Genomic DNA, 16,787 nt, shown 5'->3' on the forward strand with positions numbered 1-16,787 from the left:
TCTGTAACCTCTTCATATGATTCATCTTTTTCAAATCCTTTGAAGCCTTTTACGTGCCATGGGCATATTTTCTTCCATGTGCCATTTAAACAACTTTTAGTAATTTCTGCCCAGGCCTTATTAATGTTTAAGATGGCATGGTAAATATTGTAAGATTTCCAAAAGTCTCTTGATGCAAAATTTTTCTCACCGTCTACTGCAGACAATGCCTGAGCAAATTTTGTGCATAAATAGTATGCTTTTAAATTTGAAATAACACCCTGATCCAAAGGTTGGATGAGTGAAGTCGTGTTTGGCGGTAGAAATATGACTCTCACGTTCGAATTGAAATCATCTAGATGCATCCAGGAGCATTATCTAATAGAAGCAAAATCTTGAAAGGAACGTCGTTGTCTTTACAGTATTTTTCAACCTCGGGAATGAAGCAACATTTAAACCAATCCTCAAAGAAAGGTAGTGTTATCCATGCTCGCTGGTTCGATCGAAAATGCATGGGTAGGATAGCTTAATTGATGCCCTTAAATGCACAAGGATTTCCAGAGTGGTACACAAGCAGTGGTTTTAATCTGTAATCTCCCACTGCATTAGCCCCAAGCAAGAGTGTGGCTCAATCTTTTGACGTCTTGAAACCTGGCATTGTATTTTCCTCTTTGGCAATGTAAGTTCGATCCGGCATTTTTTTCCAATACAGAGCAGTCTCGTCAACGTTTTGCTGCATTGAATAGCCGCCTTCATCAATAATTTTTTCCAACACATCACAAAATTTCTCTGCAGCTGCGGCATCGGCACTGGTGACTTCACCGCATACTTTAGTGTTGTGGAAATCAGCACAATGCTTAAACCTATTAAACCACCCATTGCTTGCCACAAACTTGGGTTGGGGTCTGCTGTACTTATCCTTAATATCTTTATAAATACTTATTGCTTTTGCTTGAATGGTCATTGGACTCAGGGGCACTCGCTTCTGAATCTGATTTTTCATCCCTATTATTAACAGCTGTTCCGTCTTCGATATAGCACCTGAACACTGTTTTTGATCACTGGTGATCTTAAGTGCATTGATCCTTCGACGTGTTCTTTTATATTTTATTTTTATTTTATTTTATTAATAAAAAGATACACAACAGGTAACCATTAACAGTGTATCTGAGGACAGTGTATATGTGCACTGTCCTTTAAAATTGTATTCACTGTTGAAGCATTGAGACCTAATTCCCTTGCAATAGATGATAAACTTTGTCCTGCTTCATACTTCTTAATTAATCATCTTCATTTCTAAATCAATTTTGTTTCGTTTTCTGGCACTGCCAGCACTTGTACTTTCCATTGGTCCCTTTCCCTTCATCATTGTAATACCTAAATAGGAATGAAGAGAAGTTTCTGAAAATTTGTTTTTTTTTTATGATTGAAGATTTCAGTGAAGGGGAACACAATTTCACCATAATAACGTAAAAACCCTCAGAATTCCAATTATCGGTATTATCGCAAATGCAATAAGATCGAGTTTACTACTCGTTTATAATAGATTGCACTAACAGAAAAGTCCAATAAACCAGAAAGTGAAAATTGTTTTTATTGTTTTATGGTAGTGACCTCCAGAAATGCATTTTAGAAAAATATCACAAAGGCATTCAAAATTGATTCTTATAACAGAACATATCAAGACGATGAAAGTGTAGTGTAATTTCTATTATAAAAATGACCTTTTACAGAGATAAATAGCTTAGTTATATAGCGAAAATTTTAACTTCCAAGGTCTTGGAATGAATTACTAAAAAAACAATGTGTTATTGGGTTCACATTACGATATTTTCATGATATCTCCATTTATTCCTACGGGATGCAAAATACGTTTCCACGATTTTTTTAAGTTTGCACCGGCTGGCAAAAACTACGTAAAGTTGAATTTCTGTAAGTCGAGTATTACGTAAGTCGGGGGAGTTCCTGTATTTGACTTTTTAAGGCTTCAGGACAAAATTGTTTAATGCTGAAGTTTTAATGTTCAATAGTCTAGCAGAACCCACAGAATAGTTTTCAGGCTATGGTAGTGACCTCCAGAGTTCACTACCATATGGGTTAATAAACCCTGATTTGAAATAATATATTAAATTTTTGATGACTCAATCTTTAGAGAGAAAAACAGCAGTTAGATGTATTTATTAAAATGTGAAGAAATATTATTTTTCAGTAGATAAAAAGAATACAGTTATTTCTTTGTTCAGAAATTATGGTAAAAGTTTATTAGGCTTGAAAATGCAAAATTTCCAATTATAATGTCTTTGAGGAATTTTAAGACAATCATCTCAGCTCAGCCTATCACCCTCAGTGTTTTGGTTATCAGATATCCTTCCACACTCTTAAGAATATCTGGTAGATCTTAGCATAGAAGTAATTCAAAATGAGCTGCTATTAAATTTATCCAAAATGCGCTGCATATTGTCAATTTTTTTTTATAAAATGTAAGCAGTATTTTATTATTCTGTAAACGTCTTGTAGCACAATTCAGGTGGAGAGTTAATTTTCTAAATTTGGTAATCTGAAAATTGCGGCACATTACTAGATCCAAATAAATACAGTGGAAAAATTTTAATTTGTTATACTAGTCACATTACTGCTTTCCCTTTTAGTTATTTTTGTTCGCATAAAGTTTAATATTAAAAACAATAAGAAATGGGGGAAGACTATTTAATCAGTGTGGATTACCATGAAAAAATTTATCTAAATATAACTCGTAAAGCACTAATATTTTGCAGTAATTTATAAATGCAGTTATGTGAACAAAATTAGTTGCATTGCATGTATAATAGATGTTTGTGGGTCTCATTAAAAATAGGAGAAATAAAGTAAAACAGTACATAATACTACTAACTGTATATGGAAATTAGTGAAGTAGCACTTCACTGGCTTGATATGTAATCTGCCTTTAATTTCTTAAAGAATTACAGATTATTCTCATACATTTCCTAGTACTTACTGTACCACTTCTTCAGTAACTCTGAAAACAGCAGAACTTAAAACTGGATCTTAAAACTGAATTTACAGTGGTGGAATTGATAGTAGTGGTTTTTAGTATTTCATACTTTTCCAGCTTTATAAGTCACCCCATGTAAAAATTATCAAATGCCTTCTGAAAATACTTTATAATAAAAAGAAAATTAGTTATATATCACGTTGCCAGTTTACAAAAATTATTTTAAGCTTTAAGAACTTTATGGCGATTTCATTTACATAGAGTTGTTAATTTGATTACACATTTCTTACTTGTTAATAATTAGCCCATAGTACTTATCATTAATAAATCCTTTATTAAGATCTTTTCTAAAATTCTTTAAGAAATTAAAGGCAGATTACACTCCACAGGTTGAAGTGCTTATTATTTCACCAATTTCCCTTTCTTGATATACTTGTGCATGCTGCTAAAAGAATATTTAAGATCCATAAATGTGTATGGTTATGATGGTAACAGCATAGCAAATGCTCTTCTCTTTGGCATTGTAAATATTACAGGTGCAGTGATTGTAATTTAAAATTTTTGTACATGAGTGCAGATTGGTATTAAATACATGGAAATACTGTACACAGTGCTAGCCCTCACTCTCTCTCTCACACACACACACAGTGGTGGGATGATAGTAGTGATTTTTAGTATTTCATACTTTTCCAGCTTTATAAGTCACCCGCCCCATGTACAAATTACCAAATGCCTTCTAAAAATACTTTATAATAAGAAGAAAATTAGTTATATATCATGTTGCCAGTTTACAAAAATTATCTTATGGTTTAAGAAACTATTTTGACCCTCTTTACATTAGAAATGACAGCTCTTTTTTATCAGCCCCAATTTTTAAACTATCTATTCTAGCTTTCAATACTATGCAAAAAAAAAAAAACAGAAAGCTTATATAGCCCTTTCTTATATAGATAATACACATGCACATTTATCACTATTGCACTATTTGAACTTTTAACTATTCTCATGAATTTTAAGCACAGAGTAGTTAAATATATTCAAAAGTTTAACTTGGTAATACTGAAAATGTTTCTAAATCATATTGCTTGGTTTGTAAAATTTTAAGCTTTAGTTTGAGTTTACTGAAATGTCCTTGTTTTCCCAAAGATGCTTAATACCATTAATAAGTTTAACTTATTTGTTATGTTATTAACTAAAGTAAATCTTCTAACAGCTAATTCTGAAAGTTTTAAAATCTCTAATTTTAAAGCCTGTTTATATAATAGGTTTTCCTGACTTCCTAAGTGGAAAAAATTTTTAATTTCTCTCTGAAAGTTGTTAAAATTCCATCACTAGAAATATATTTGACTCTTTTCATTATGTAGAAATAACTATGTACAATACTGAATGTGTGTTTTTTTAGAATTTGATATTTGTAATATAAAACATTCATGATTTATATATTCTAATTATGCAAATTAATTGTTATGAACTTTAATACAAAAAGTTTGTTTGCTTAATTTTTTTTAAATGTGTATCTTCTGAATGCAATCACTTTTAAACAAGAGAAAGAGAAGTCTGAAATGCAGCTTTTTTTGATAGTGCTCAAAGAATCTCAAGTTTCTAGATCAGTGTTTTTTAACCTCTTTAATAACACAACCTACCTAAACTTCAAAAAAAAACATCTCACAACCCAGCATAAATCATATAGCCTATATTTCTTTTTATACATTTATTTACATGTTCATTTTACTCTTTAAAATATTTGAGCCAATCTTAATTTTTTTCAGGGTCCACTTTAAATTCTTTCACAACTTACCCGAGGAGAAACACTGCTCTAGGTGGCTTGATTGTCCTCACATTCCTGTTTAACCCTAGGACTAAATTAAGAGTTTTTTTTTTTTTTTAAGTACCAAATCTTTCCTAGAAATCAACTGTTCACTTTATACTTGTTCTTTTTGGTCTATAAAAGAGTGGGTAATTCTCAACTGGTTAATGTTGTTTTGTTGTTCTTTTTTTCTATACCTTTTTTTTCTTTTGCAAAATAAAATTTAAATTGTTAACTAATAGTTTGGCTGTAGCAAAAATTTTTAAATAATTATTGCAGGGCATCTATACTTTCACACTTTCGAATGGCACTTTCTGAATTTTTTTGAAAATTGGGAGAAAATCAATTTCTGGATATTACATCATTAATGTTAGATATTTTTAAAAAATTTAAATAATTGCTTTATATAGACGATCATGTGACAAGCTCAAAATTTTGTGGTAGTATATGTTTAAAATTTTCTTACCATCTTACTTTTCTAACATTCCATTTACTGCTGATGTTATTTGGGCCTGACGTAGCCCAGTGGTCAGGAGCGAGAGTGCATAGCACACGTTCCTTGAGTGGACTGGGGTTCAAGCCCGTGACTACTAAATACGATGAATATTTGTATTGGTGATTTATTGTAAACTCTACTGACTTGGTTGTCGTGCCGGAGTATAAACAGAAAATTTTTTTCTTTGCATGGTTTGCTCATGTAAAGTAATTCAGTAAAATTTCTTTATTATTGTAATGTTATCAAAATCTTTCTCTTCAGCTCTTATATTAGTAGTTTGATATGTGCACATTGGACTTCCTTTGTTTTTCAGTAATATTACCCACTGTTCTACACATTTGGAAGTTACTGTGAGCAATGACATAATATTTTTAATATGAATGGTGGCAAATTAGGTGACAAATCCTGTAAAGAATCTTTCCTTTCAGTTAAGCATTTACTAATAAATCACTCTCCATTAGTGGCCTGTTACTCTTGTATGCATTCCATGATTTTGAGTATGCATATATTTCTGATAATCATTCAGATATTTCTTTAAAATTTTAATCTCATCATCTCAGGGATCAGCATTTATTTGTGGCATGAGTATTTTATGTGTGGTTAAACAGTTCCTATTAATAAGTTTCTTCTATTAGTCTGTTTCTTCCAATTGATGTGCGAATACTGTTCATTTTGAAATTAAAATTTGTATTGTCTTAAACATAAAATGCAGCTAGTTATTAATTACTATAAAATTATAATACGATCAAGAATATTACAACAATAATGTATAAAATAATTCAATAGAATTGTGTTTTGCTATGTTTAATGATTGTTATCATGTTATTTCATGATGATGCTAAAGTTTTAAATTTATATGAAATAGTAAACAATTTAAAAAAAAAAGTTGTAATTTGATGTTGGAACCTTGGTATTTGTCCTACAGATTAGGTCAGATTCCTTATTCAAAGCAAATGCTTTTCTTTGATAAAATTTTGTTTTATCAGTTTTGTATATGACTTTCAGAGACCATTCAATCTCTTTTCTGAGCCATGTCATAAAAAGAGATTGAATAGACTCAGAAAGAAAATTCTTTTTCATACTGTACTATCCCTGGAAATCCTTGTCCACAGCAGTCCCACCGTCTTCAGTTTATTTGTTCACCATGCCAGCTACCATCCTGGATTGTGCTGCCTTCCTTGTGGATGAATGAAACAACCTCCATTAGTTGGTGCTTGCTGTCATTCATCTTTTCTGGCCCATCCTCAGTACATATCTTGCCAACTCTTTAGGAGCTGCAATTCCCATGCCACATCTCTTATGTGTGATGCAACTCAGGTCTTGATTCCTTTGTCTCACAAAGAGAATTTTGTAATCCTTCTCTCCATTTATCTTTGCCAAATATTGAATAGCTGAGTTTGTGCTTTCATATGTCATATAGATGAAATGTAATTTCTATGAAATCACACATCCCTTTTTATAAATAAGGGAGTATTCCTTCAGCCATATCATTTTGATTGCAAGACAATTTCTTCACTAGTTAAGCTGGAGTCTTCTGTTGAAGTCTCCAAAGATTAAATTTTGTTCTCACCTCAATTCTTCTAATGTATCGTCAAGAATAACATAAAATTCTACCATTTTTTTTTTTTTTTTTTTTATCTGTCACTGCATCTGTTGATATCTCCCTCTCTCTGTTAATTTGAGGTGTAGCTGTTCTTTCTCTATTCCATACAGGCTTTCACTTGATCGAAATAAAATAATACTATATTATCTTTCCTCTCTAAGGTTAATTTCCTAGATTTTCTTAGTCTGCTATGCTCAGAATATGCCAGTTTGTTATATCCAGTTCTACCAGTCTTTTGTCTTTCTTAACTATAAGTTGTGAATAGCATGAAAGTTTGGATTAGTAGTAGTTTATCCAGTGTGAACTGTTCTCTCAAGTGTTTTTATGATCCCTTGGGATTACAAAGCCCTTTATTAAAAGAAGGAAAGTATGTTTGGAACGATCCCCCCCCCCACACAGTAAGTTGGTCTTACTTGGGAGAGGATTAGCTGTTGTTTGGCTGATTCGAATAGTGAGTGCCATCTTTGACTATAATTAGCAGTTCTTCTATTGATATCCTTGGTCCATATACTGTCTTGACCCAGGCTCACTGTGTAGGCCCTCAACAGCCACACACACTACCCATTATTCTCCATGGACTCCCATCACTTGTTGTTGACTTGGTTTTCCATTGCATTTGAAGCGAATCAACATGAAAGGTGAGGTGATCAAGTTGAGGTGGTGTGGCTAAGGGCCTGAATATTTTGACTACATTTTTAGAAAACTCTAATATATGTTTCAGTAGGTTAGCAGTTGCTCTCATATATGCCATTCTCTATTATGGTTCAATTTTAAAAGAATTTGCATAATTCCTGAAAATATTTTCTAAATTTTAATACAAGAGATATAAAAATAACACATTTTGGGTAGATTGATCTTTCTCATATATTTTTATCTAATTTGATTACTATCAACTAAATTCTTCCTAGACACAAACTAAAGTTTGCTGACTTATTATAAATCTCAAGAGTGCCTCCATAGCCAGAAGCAGCAGTGCGTAGCACACGCTTCTTGATTAGACCGGGGGTTCGAGCCCGTGACCACCAAATACAGAGGATGCAGAAAGGTCAGGGAATGACCACCAGATATCCCCAGAGCAATATGGCCTTAGCTGCTAATGCTTCTAAAAACCAAACAACAACAAAAATAAATCTCAAGGCTCAGCTGGTTGGACCTAATATCCTTATCTTATTGCAACCTGTCCCCATCAGTGCCATATACATATGCTACTAATATGTGAGTGCCTCAATACTCACATATACCTTGCTTAAAAGAAACACCAGAATAATTATTTAAAAAATAAATAAGGTATTACAGTAGAACATTGGTTATCCAGAAGTCAGTTAACCGGAATAATTTGAAAGGCTGATTTTTCTTCTTCTTATTATTATTAATGGTAGTATTTGAGACAAATGTTTATGCTACGAGAGTATTTCTATTTGTGTTTTACATTGTATATCTAGTGAAATGTTGAATTAGGACTAATGGGTTTTCTCAGAAACCATGAGTGATAGAGTTTAGTCATTAGCTTCCGTGAACCCAATTTTCCATGACATATTTTGTTCTCTTCATTTCATAAGCTCCAGATTCGGTAAAATTAATATCGGCCCAAAACTATGTAATTTATCATTTTTTTTTGGGTAAAATGTCAGCAAAAAAACAGCACTGAAATGGGCATAAAACTAGGAAGAATGCGATATAATCAAATTGATATTATTAAGGAACTTGAGAGATTTAGCAGAAAAAAAAAAGTCAACAAAAAAACGGTCAAACATTATTTTAAAAAAATTACTTTAAATTTTTTTCCCACATAAAATTTGCAGTAAAATACCTATTCGAATATACATACGTATGTAAATGTGCTAATTTTTATGTATTAGTTATTATTATTTTAATTAAATAAATTCATTTTTTTCATGTTATTTAAAGGCTTTTTCTTTTACCTTAATACATTATAACATAATTTATTTAATTTTACCTTACGTTCAATTATCTTAGTAAATTTTGCTATCCGGAAGAGGTCTTACATTAATTATTCCAGATAACTGATGCTCTACGGTACTTAAAATACGGATAATATGGTATTTTATGTGAGTGTGTTATTATCTTCAACTCCTTCATCTTCCATGAGTTTTCTAAACTGAAAAAAATATTTAAGCAAAAATGACATAATTAAGATCTTGGAGAGTCTCACAGTGTGAAATTTAGCAACTAATGCAAAAAAACAAAAAAAAACATATTGCAAAGAACAAATTAATTCTTGAACCTTGAATTAATTCCGTTGCAAACTTACTCTTGTATAAGTAGGTTTAGTGTGCCTTTTTTTTAATGGTTATATGATATGACTGTGAACATGGATAAAAAATTATTAATGAAATTGTGTACTCTGTCTTGTTTTATTACTAGTTACAGAAACCAGAAGTATGGCATCCTTTTTAGATTCATTTAATTCTTTGAACTGTTTGTAGAACTTTTTGTCATACTTTTATTTAGAAAGACAGCTAAGCTTATATCTGACTTTTGTGAAATAGACTCACCTTAATAGCTGCTACAGTTATATGAAATGTAGCGGATTAAAAAAGAAATGTAAAATTTACATACAACTTTCATGTAGGAAGTGTCGGTATGAATATTAAATGGCTGTTAAAAAACCATGATTTTTCAGTGAAGTTTTGAATCATCAGTTGGCCTTCAGATTATGAAGCAGAAGATATTGTGAATAAGAAGTGTTATTATCATATAGGAAAAAAAGAATTCATATTTTAAAGGCCTCAACTCTCAGATGTTCAAAAGTGTAAAGTTTTTTAATGTTTAGTGGATGATTTTCAATTAATATGATATAATTCATTATAAAAGCTAATCCTGAGATGTTTATCTATCTATAATCTTATGAAGTTCAGTTTAGTATTATGAATTGATGTGTATATATATACATTCATGTATACTCATGCATTCAGAGAAATCTGTTTAGGAATAATTTCCTTTGTGGTTAAGTCAGTAATATGATCTTAGCGAGAGGTGCTCATAACTGTATTGGCTACATACTCTATTTTGCGAAGTGCTTTTGTATATGTAGGAGTGCTGATGCCCTTTGTACAATAGCTATTTGTAAAAAGAGCTATTGTGTGTGTGTGGTAGTTCTTTTTATATTTATATGGATGATAGGATTGAAATGCAGCAAGTTTCCAAAATTTACTGGTTTATGGTGATGATCAGTACTGGTTTTATTAATCGAATTAACTTAAGCTTCAAGAGAAAACATTCTCAGGCAGCTTTTTCGGTATCTGATTATCTTAAATAGATAACAGTTATAGTCATAACTGCAAAGATTAATAACTCAAGATAATTGTTATAGATATACCGATATACGCCTGTAAACTTTGAGTTTTTTGGAAGATTTTGAGAATCATGTCTTTTAACAGTTTTATATAAAGTTTACTGGTCTTTTGGATTTCAGTTAAGTTTATGTTATGCTTTTAAAATATGAATTATTGAATTTATCAATATGGACTCCAAGCAATCACAGGTGGCTATGACCTACTCATAAAGAATGTATAGAAAGAATATTTTTGTATATCACATATTTGGTATATGTTGCAATCTTGTTTTATATATTATTTATATATTTTTCAAGGAAATCTCATTAAACTACTCAACTTTAAATGGATTGAATCAACTAAATGCTGATGGCATCTTTACTCTTTCTCAGACAACACAGAGTTGTTATCAATGGGCGAAATAATTATTATGTATTATTTTTCAAGAATGAAATTTAGACAGTACATATTTTGGTTTAAAATGTGAACAGTTAGGTCTTTACTTGAACAAACTTTAAGTGCACATTTCCTGGAGAGGGGAAAAAAAATGTATTGCTATGTTTAGTGTTGCACATCATGAAGCAGATGAAGAAAACCATGTGTTTTGACAGGTATGCTCATGTCTCTCAAAACATATGCAAATGCTTAATAATAAATATCACACATTAATTACTTAATTTTAAAGAAATATTAAAAAACATTGAAAGCTAGAGGGTATGCAGGTAACCTTTTAATTAGCAAATATCATACTAATAGATAAACCTTATCTACCTTACCTTATAAAGTAGATAAACCTTATATACTTTTGAACCATCTAGTATTTGAGATAGCGATGAAAACATGAATCAACTGTCCACACAGACCCTTCAATAAACCCCTTCTCCATGTCTGACAATAATACTTCCAATTTTGGTGCTTCACTAGTACAGAATATTATGCTATGCTCTCATGCCTATGTTCTGCCCAATCTAGAAATTGAGATCTTCACCAAAAACCAAGAAGTCAGGTTTCTTAATCTCCAATAGTGCTTTAATTTTATAACTATTTAATATTTTTATTGATATGTCTACTTATGGATGTACATGCCACCTACAGCAAAGTATGTATAATAAGTTTTAAATTTCTTTTTAATTTGCAGCAGTTTATTAGAGATGAGTCTGTTATTTAAAAAAAAAAACACATTAGATGCATCTGCATCTCTAGGTTCATTTATTGTAAAAAAATTACTTTTATTTGTGATAAATTGTGTGTCCATTAAAAAAAATAATAATAAAATTGTTAATATGTGTGTGTGTGTAAAAGTCATCTTGTAAATATTGTTATTTTGGTTTACAAAAAGTTACCTTGGTTCTTAGTAATAGAATTTATTTCAGGGTAGGATAGAAATATTTAGGTTATTTGAAAATTATATATATACATATATATATTTTTATTATTTTTTTTTTATTGAAAGAACACAGATATTTACAGAACACAGTTTGTACCATAATTGTAAGAGTGGAATGTTTTTGTACCTGAAGTTATACAAATGGCAGTAGAAATAAACAGTAAACTTGAGCTTTTTTTTTTTTTTATGCATAATTCTTGGATACTGTAAAATGTCAATCAAAAGCTTTGTATAACTCAAATATTAGGTTTCAAGCATTTGCTAAAGAGCAAATGTATCACAATGAACTTGGACAAAAAGCCTTTAAAATTTCAGCATCTTCTAATAGAATATTGCAGGGTCATTTAAAAATGACACTTTACTCTTTGTGATTAAAAAATAGCTACTACAATCAAGTGCTTATCAAATTTTGTGTTTATTGATTGATGACCAAGAAACAATCTTGTATTATTTATAGTGTCAGATTAAATCCTGTCTATATTTAAATATATCACTGCGTATAATTTTAACTCAATTATAACCCAGGAATTCTTGACAATTATGTACTTGAAATTCCTGACAATAAATGTGCAATAAAAGATCATTTGCTATTTGCTGTGTTTGATGTTGTGTACTGAATTTTAAATATATATTCTAAATAACAAACAACTGGTTACTGATGACGATGTGCATTTGTCCTTTTTAAATCAAGTTTCATGTATTATTTCAGTGATTCATGGCAAGTATTGAAGCAGAACTTGTTTAATATAAGTAAAAGGGTTCTTCTCATCTCCAAATTTTTCTTGGATACTATTGGTAGCATGCTAATTTAAGTTGTATGTTATGTACTTAAAATCTCTAAGTACTTTAATTTATTTTTCATGTACTGTATTCACCACCACATTGTATATATTTTCTCCACTGCTGAACCAGAGCCTGTATCTGACCCCATAACAGTTGCTACCAGCCTCAAAGTGCCACTTCTCAATGACCATGCTGACAGCGTTGTCATCAGTGAAGTGCTCCCCATAAAAAGACCTGTGTGTTCCGTCATAAGGACAAACAGCTGAAAGCCTGATGGCACAATGTCAGGACAGTAGTGGATGTGAATGTGGCAAAACAGTTCATCCAAATTCTGGAGTGATCTTTCTTGTTATGGGATCTGATGGAGAAATTTTCCTTTCGCTCTTGCATTTTGTATCTTTGGCTACTTTGGTGCTTCTGCACAGAGAACAGAATTTACCATGTGTCCCTATTCCAGAAAATCCACTAGGATAACTCCTCTCTTGTCCTAAAAAAATAGAACACACGATTTTTCCAATAGATGGTTGAGCCTTGAATTTCTTCTTTATCGGCGACTCCTTGTGTTGCCACTCCATAAATTACTGTTTAACTCCAGTTCATATTGATGTACTCAAGTTTCATCATCAGTGATGATGCTGTCAAGAAAGCCATTGCTGTCATATTGCTCCAGAAGATCAGCATTTTCAACACTGTTCCTTGTGATTTGGCATTAGCATTTAGGGAACAGACATTCCTATATTCCAGATTGTCAAAAATTGTCTTCAACATGTATGAAAGCCTATTCCCACTTTGCACATATTTCCCAGGCCTTAATGTATCTGCTTTCATGAATCAGTTTATCCACTTTCTCCTTATTTTCTGCCATCTCTGCAGTGCAAGAATGGCCTAGCCTTGGCATGTCCTTCAAACCATTACCACCATCACTGACATGTCTAACTGTACTCACATCAATTGTCACATCCCTATAAATGTGCTTCAAATGAACACACTACTGCTTCAAATGCACATCAGTGTCACTTTTCATTTTCACAGACTATTACAGCTGTAATAGTCTGTGAAAATGGTGTCGTATCCCATGATTATTAGTATTTTTTTTTTTACATATTAATCACATAACTGGTACAATAAATCATTTAATAAAACAAGAATTTTAAAAATACATTAGTAATACAGAGTATTTCAATAATTCATATTCTACTCACTCACTTGAACATTAGTTCTTTTCTTCAATAAAAATTAAAACTTAACTATAAATAACAATATCGTAACATGTACTTTGTTTAACTCCATAGGTAGACTCCTCTGAACTGAAAGAAACATACTAAAACCATATAATTTATCCTGCCTGTGCCTTGTTAGTAAGTATTTATTGGTTTCATTGTAAAAAAAAAAAAAAATACTGCAGCAGTATTGCTTGATATAGTTAAGAATCAGTTCAGCTAGTTTAAAAATCTATACCTGAGATTATTTTCTCTCATGAACGTTGCTAATGCAGCCCATGTTTATTCAGATGGCAAAAAGATCACTTCAAATTCAATTTTTGAAAAGTGGTTCCTGAAATTTTCTTATTTACCAAGTCATCTGAAAAATATTCTTCATACTGCTTGTATGAAAACATTGAAAAATGGCTGATGTAATTTAATGTTCCATTTTTCAGCATTTTTAATAACATGTTATTGAAAAATTCGATTAATTGACTCATGTTCCTTTACTGCGTTAGTTAAACTGGTTGTAAAATGCATCTAATAGATGTTATGGAGAGTAACTCTTCAGTAATGAACTTGAAAGCTTTTACTCTTTTAGAAGATTTAACAAGATCACTACTATTTCTTTGAAATTTTGGTATAAAATTCCATATTACTTTGTTTGAATGTCTTTTTTGTAAAACCAAAGTTAATACAAGTGTAGTAAAGAGTGTTAGAGGGTTGGTACTGAGGACTTTGCTGTGCAAACCATGGTGGCAAGTAGGTATCTACTTGCCACTGGCACGTACTTACTCACTACCATGCATGTCCTGTGGTTTAGTGTTCCAACTTGCTTCTGAGACTTTGTTTCAAGATGTGAAAATTGAATTTCCATAAAAATCTACAAGCATCAGTGATGTTATAAATAGTTATATTTATTTTGCATTATGCAAAGTGATCCAAGGTAGGGTCATAGTTTCAAACCAGATAATCTTGAACAGCATGGACAAAAGATGTAAAAATTATTGTGCAATGACAAGCACAATAATTTTTACAAATCACTAACGAGACATTTTTCTCATTAGTAATTTGTTAAGATATGGTACAGCAAAAGATAGTGATTACTGAAGAAATGGGGGAAGAATGTCTGCAAAATGTCTAATGTATAAGCGTCTGCTTTTAGTAAATAGGTTCAGAATTTATACAAGGTCCAATGTGCCATTTATTTTATGTTGTCCTATTGGGAAAATTTGTTGCAATCTGACCATAAAAGATTTTCAGATAGAATGAAAACCACTTCTGCAGCTACAAGTAATCAAACAAAGTAATAAAATGTTAATTTTGAAACTTTATTTCAAAAATGAATAAGATCATTCAGACAAGAACCTTTTACATATCACAGTTAAATATCAGAACTTTCATTTAAGTGGAATAACAAAATATCTGGTCATATGAAAACTACAATCTGAAGAACTTAACATTACATTTTTCAATTTTTTTTTTTTTTTTTTTAATCTCAGAAGCTTAAATGCTGAAACTAAAGAAGTGATTCATCATTAACAAATAACGTTTCACAAACCAACTTAAGGTCCATAATCGCCACATTCCTTTTGCTTTTCATAAAAATCGTGACCACAAGTACTTTCTATATATTTGTAACTAGGATCGGCATCTTTTCCATGGACCTGGATTAGTCCAGCTGGACAAAGATTGGGACGTGGTTGATAATCCTTTCTGTAATTAGTCATGCTCTCTACTGCTCCTGGCCCTGGACCAAGGTTAGTGATAGGCACGATCTGTTGAGCAGGTGGTGCATAGTCTCCTGTGTAATTAGTACGCGTAATGGTATCAACAGCAAATTGTTCTGTTGGTGGTTTGAATTCCCGAATAGCCATGCATGATTTTGGAGGTTTAAAGCCATGATAATAAACAAAATCTTTCTTATGACTTGTAACTTGCGACATTGGAGATGGCTCACCAATACAGATTGTTGGTTCCTAAATTTATATAAATTTATTAATAAATATATAAAAAAAATTAATTAACCAAAAATAAATATTGTCGATATGACTATATAATTAAGTTAGGATTTAAGAGTAATTATATATTAATTATTAAGATTTAAGAATATTTCATAGTGTGAATCCTTCCCAACAAGTTACCTTACTCGTTACACTTGAAATAAGCAATGCACAAAATCATGTGCATAAGCAATGCACATGATGCTTGCACTATTTACAATGTTAGATTCTCTTAGCCCAAGGCTTTATGGAATCTAAGTTTTATACATCTTTTGGCATCTCTCATATTATGGAATAATATCACAGTTGGACCATCAGCTGTTACACTGAGGGTGCCCACCTGTCCCAACAAGGAGACAACAGTTTTCGAAATGGTGTCAGCTTAGTACCACTACCTGTCTGGATAGTGGCACTGAGCAAAATCACACTACATGAGTACATAAACATGAATCTTTTTTTCATAAATTCAGTATTAAATTAAAAATTTTTGGTATATTATTTTCCTTCAGCAAACAAAATTATTCCAGCTGAAGAACTAAATATCTTGGATGTCATTTATTCTGAAGAATAAGTGATCTCGTGATATCTTCCAAATGTGGTCTTTGCTGTAGGTAAGGGATTAGAATCTGAACATTGAGTGAGCTGAAATAATTAAAAAAATAAAAGTAAAAGTAGTTAATTTTCTGTTTATACTCTGAGATGTCCATTTTTTATGTTCAGTAAAGTCAGGGAGTACCAGTCAATGAATGGTACATAAATTTAGTAGAAGGAACAGTGGAAAGTTAGTACAATGTGACATATCAGCAAAACTGGAAGTGTTTGTGGCAGTCTGAAAAGCAATTTCCCAAGAGATATCACTGATATGACCATAGTGAAAATAGTCAAATCTTATTTTCTGTGTGCCATCTCCTAACGGAGGCGGCGACCACCACAGCAAATGTCTCTGTCTCTGGTAGTTCTGAAGCCCAGTGTTCATTCCTGTCCAAGTAGTCAAATATTTTCTTAAAATACTCAAAAAAAAACCACTTGATTATGGAAATTTATAGTGTAGTTTGTTTTTTCATATATTACATTTCAAAGGCATTCAAATTCATTCTTAGAAAATATATCTGCTTTGTAAACATAGAGATCATAAAAATTTAAAAGTTTAAATCATAAAAGTTTTGTTGTTGAACAATGTGGTTTGTTTTAATTTTGTCTGTGGCATGTTAACTAACCAGATGCAACAAACCACATTGT

At 31.4% G+C, this 16,787-nt stretch overlaps 1 protein-coding gene across 1 annotated transcript in view; it reads left to right on the forward strand.

The window, feature by feature from the left end:
- The window catches only part of LOC150087365 (phosphatidylinositol 4-kinase type 2-beta-like), a 171,292-nt gene extending 157,591 nt beyond the window's left edge, over nucleotides 1-13,701 (forward strand). Inside the window, exon 10 of the mRNA XM_090372025.1 lies at nucleotides 13,636-13,701. Coding sequence (XP_090228151.1) covers nucleotides 13,636-13,668 — 33 coding nt within the window. The 3' untranslated portion in view covers nucleotides 13,669-13,701. The remainder of the gene's footprint in view (nucleotides 1-13,635) is intronic.
- Nucleotides 13,702-16,787: the final 3,086 nt, after the last annotated feature.

Source organism: Mastigoproctus giganteus, chromosome 4, assembly GCF_048544385.1.
Source record: "Mastigoproctus giganteus isolate SK-2022 chromosome 4, ASM4854438v1, whole genome shotgun sequence".
In the NCBI taxonomy this organism is placed as follows: Eukaryota; Metazoa; Arthropoda; class Arachnida; order Uropygi; family Thelyphonidae; genus Mastigoproctus; species Mastigoproctus giganteus.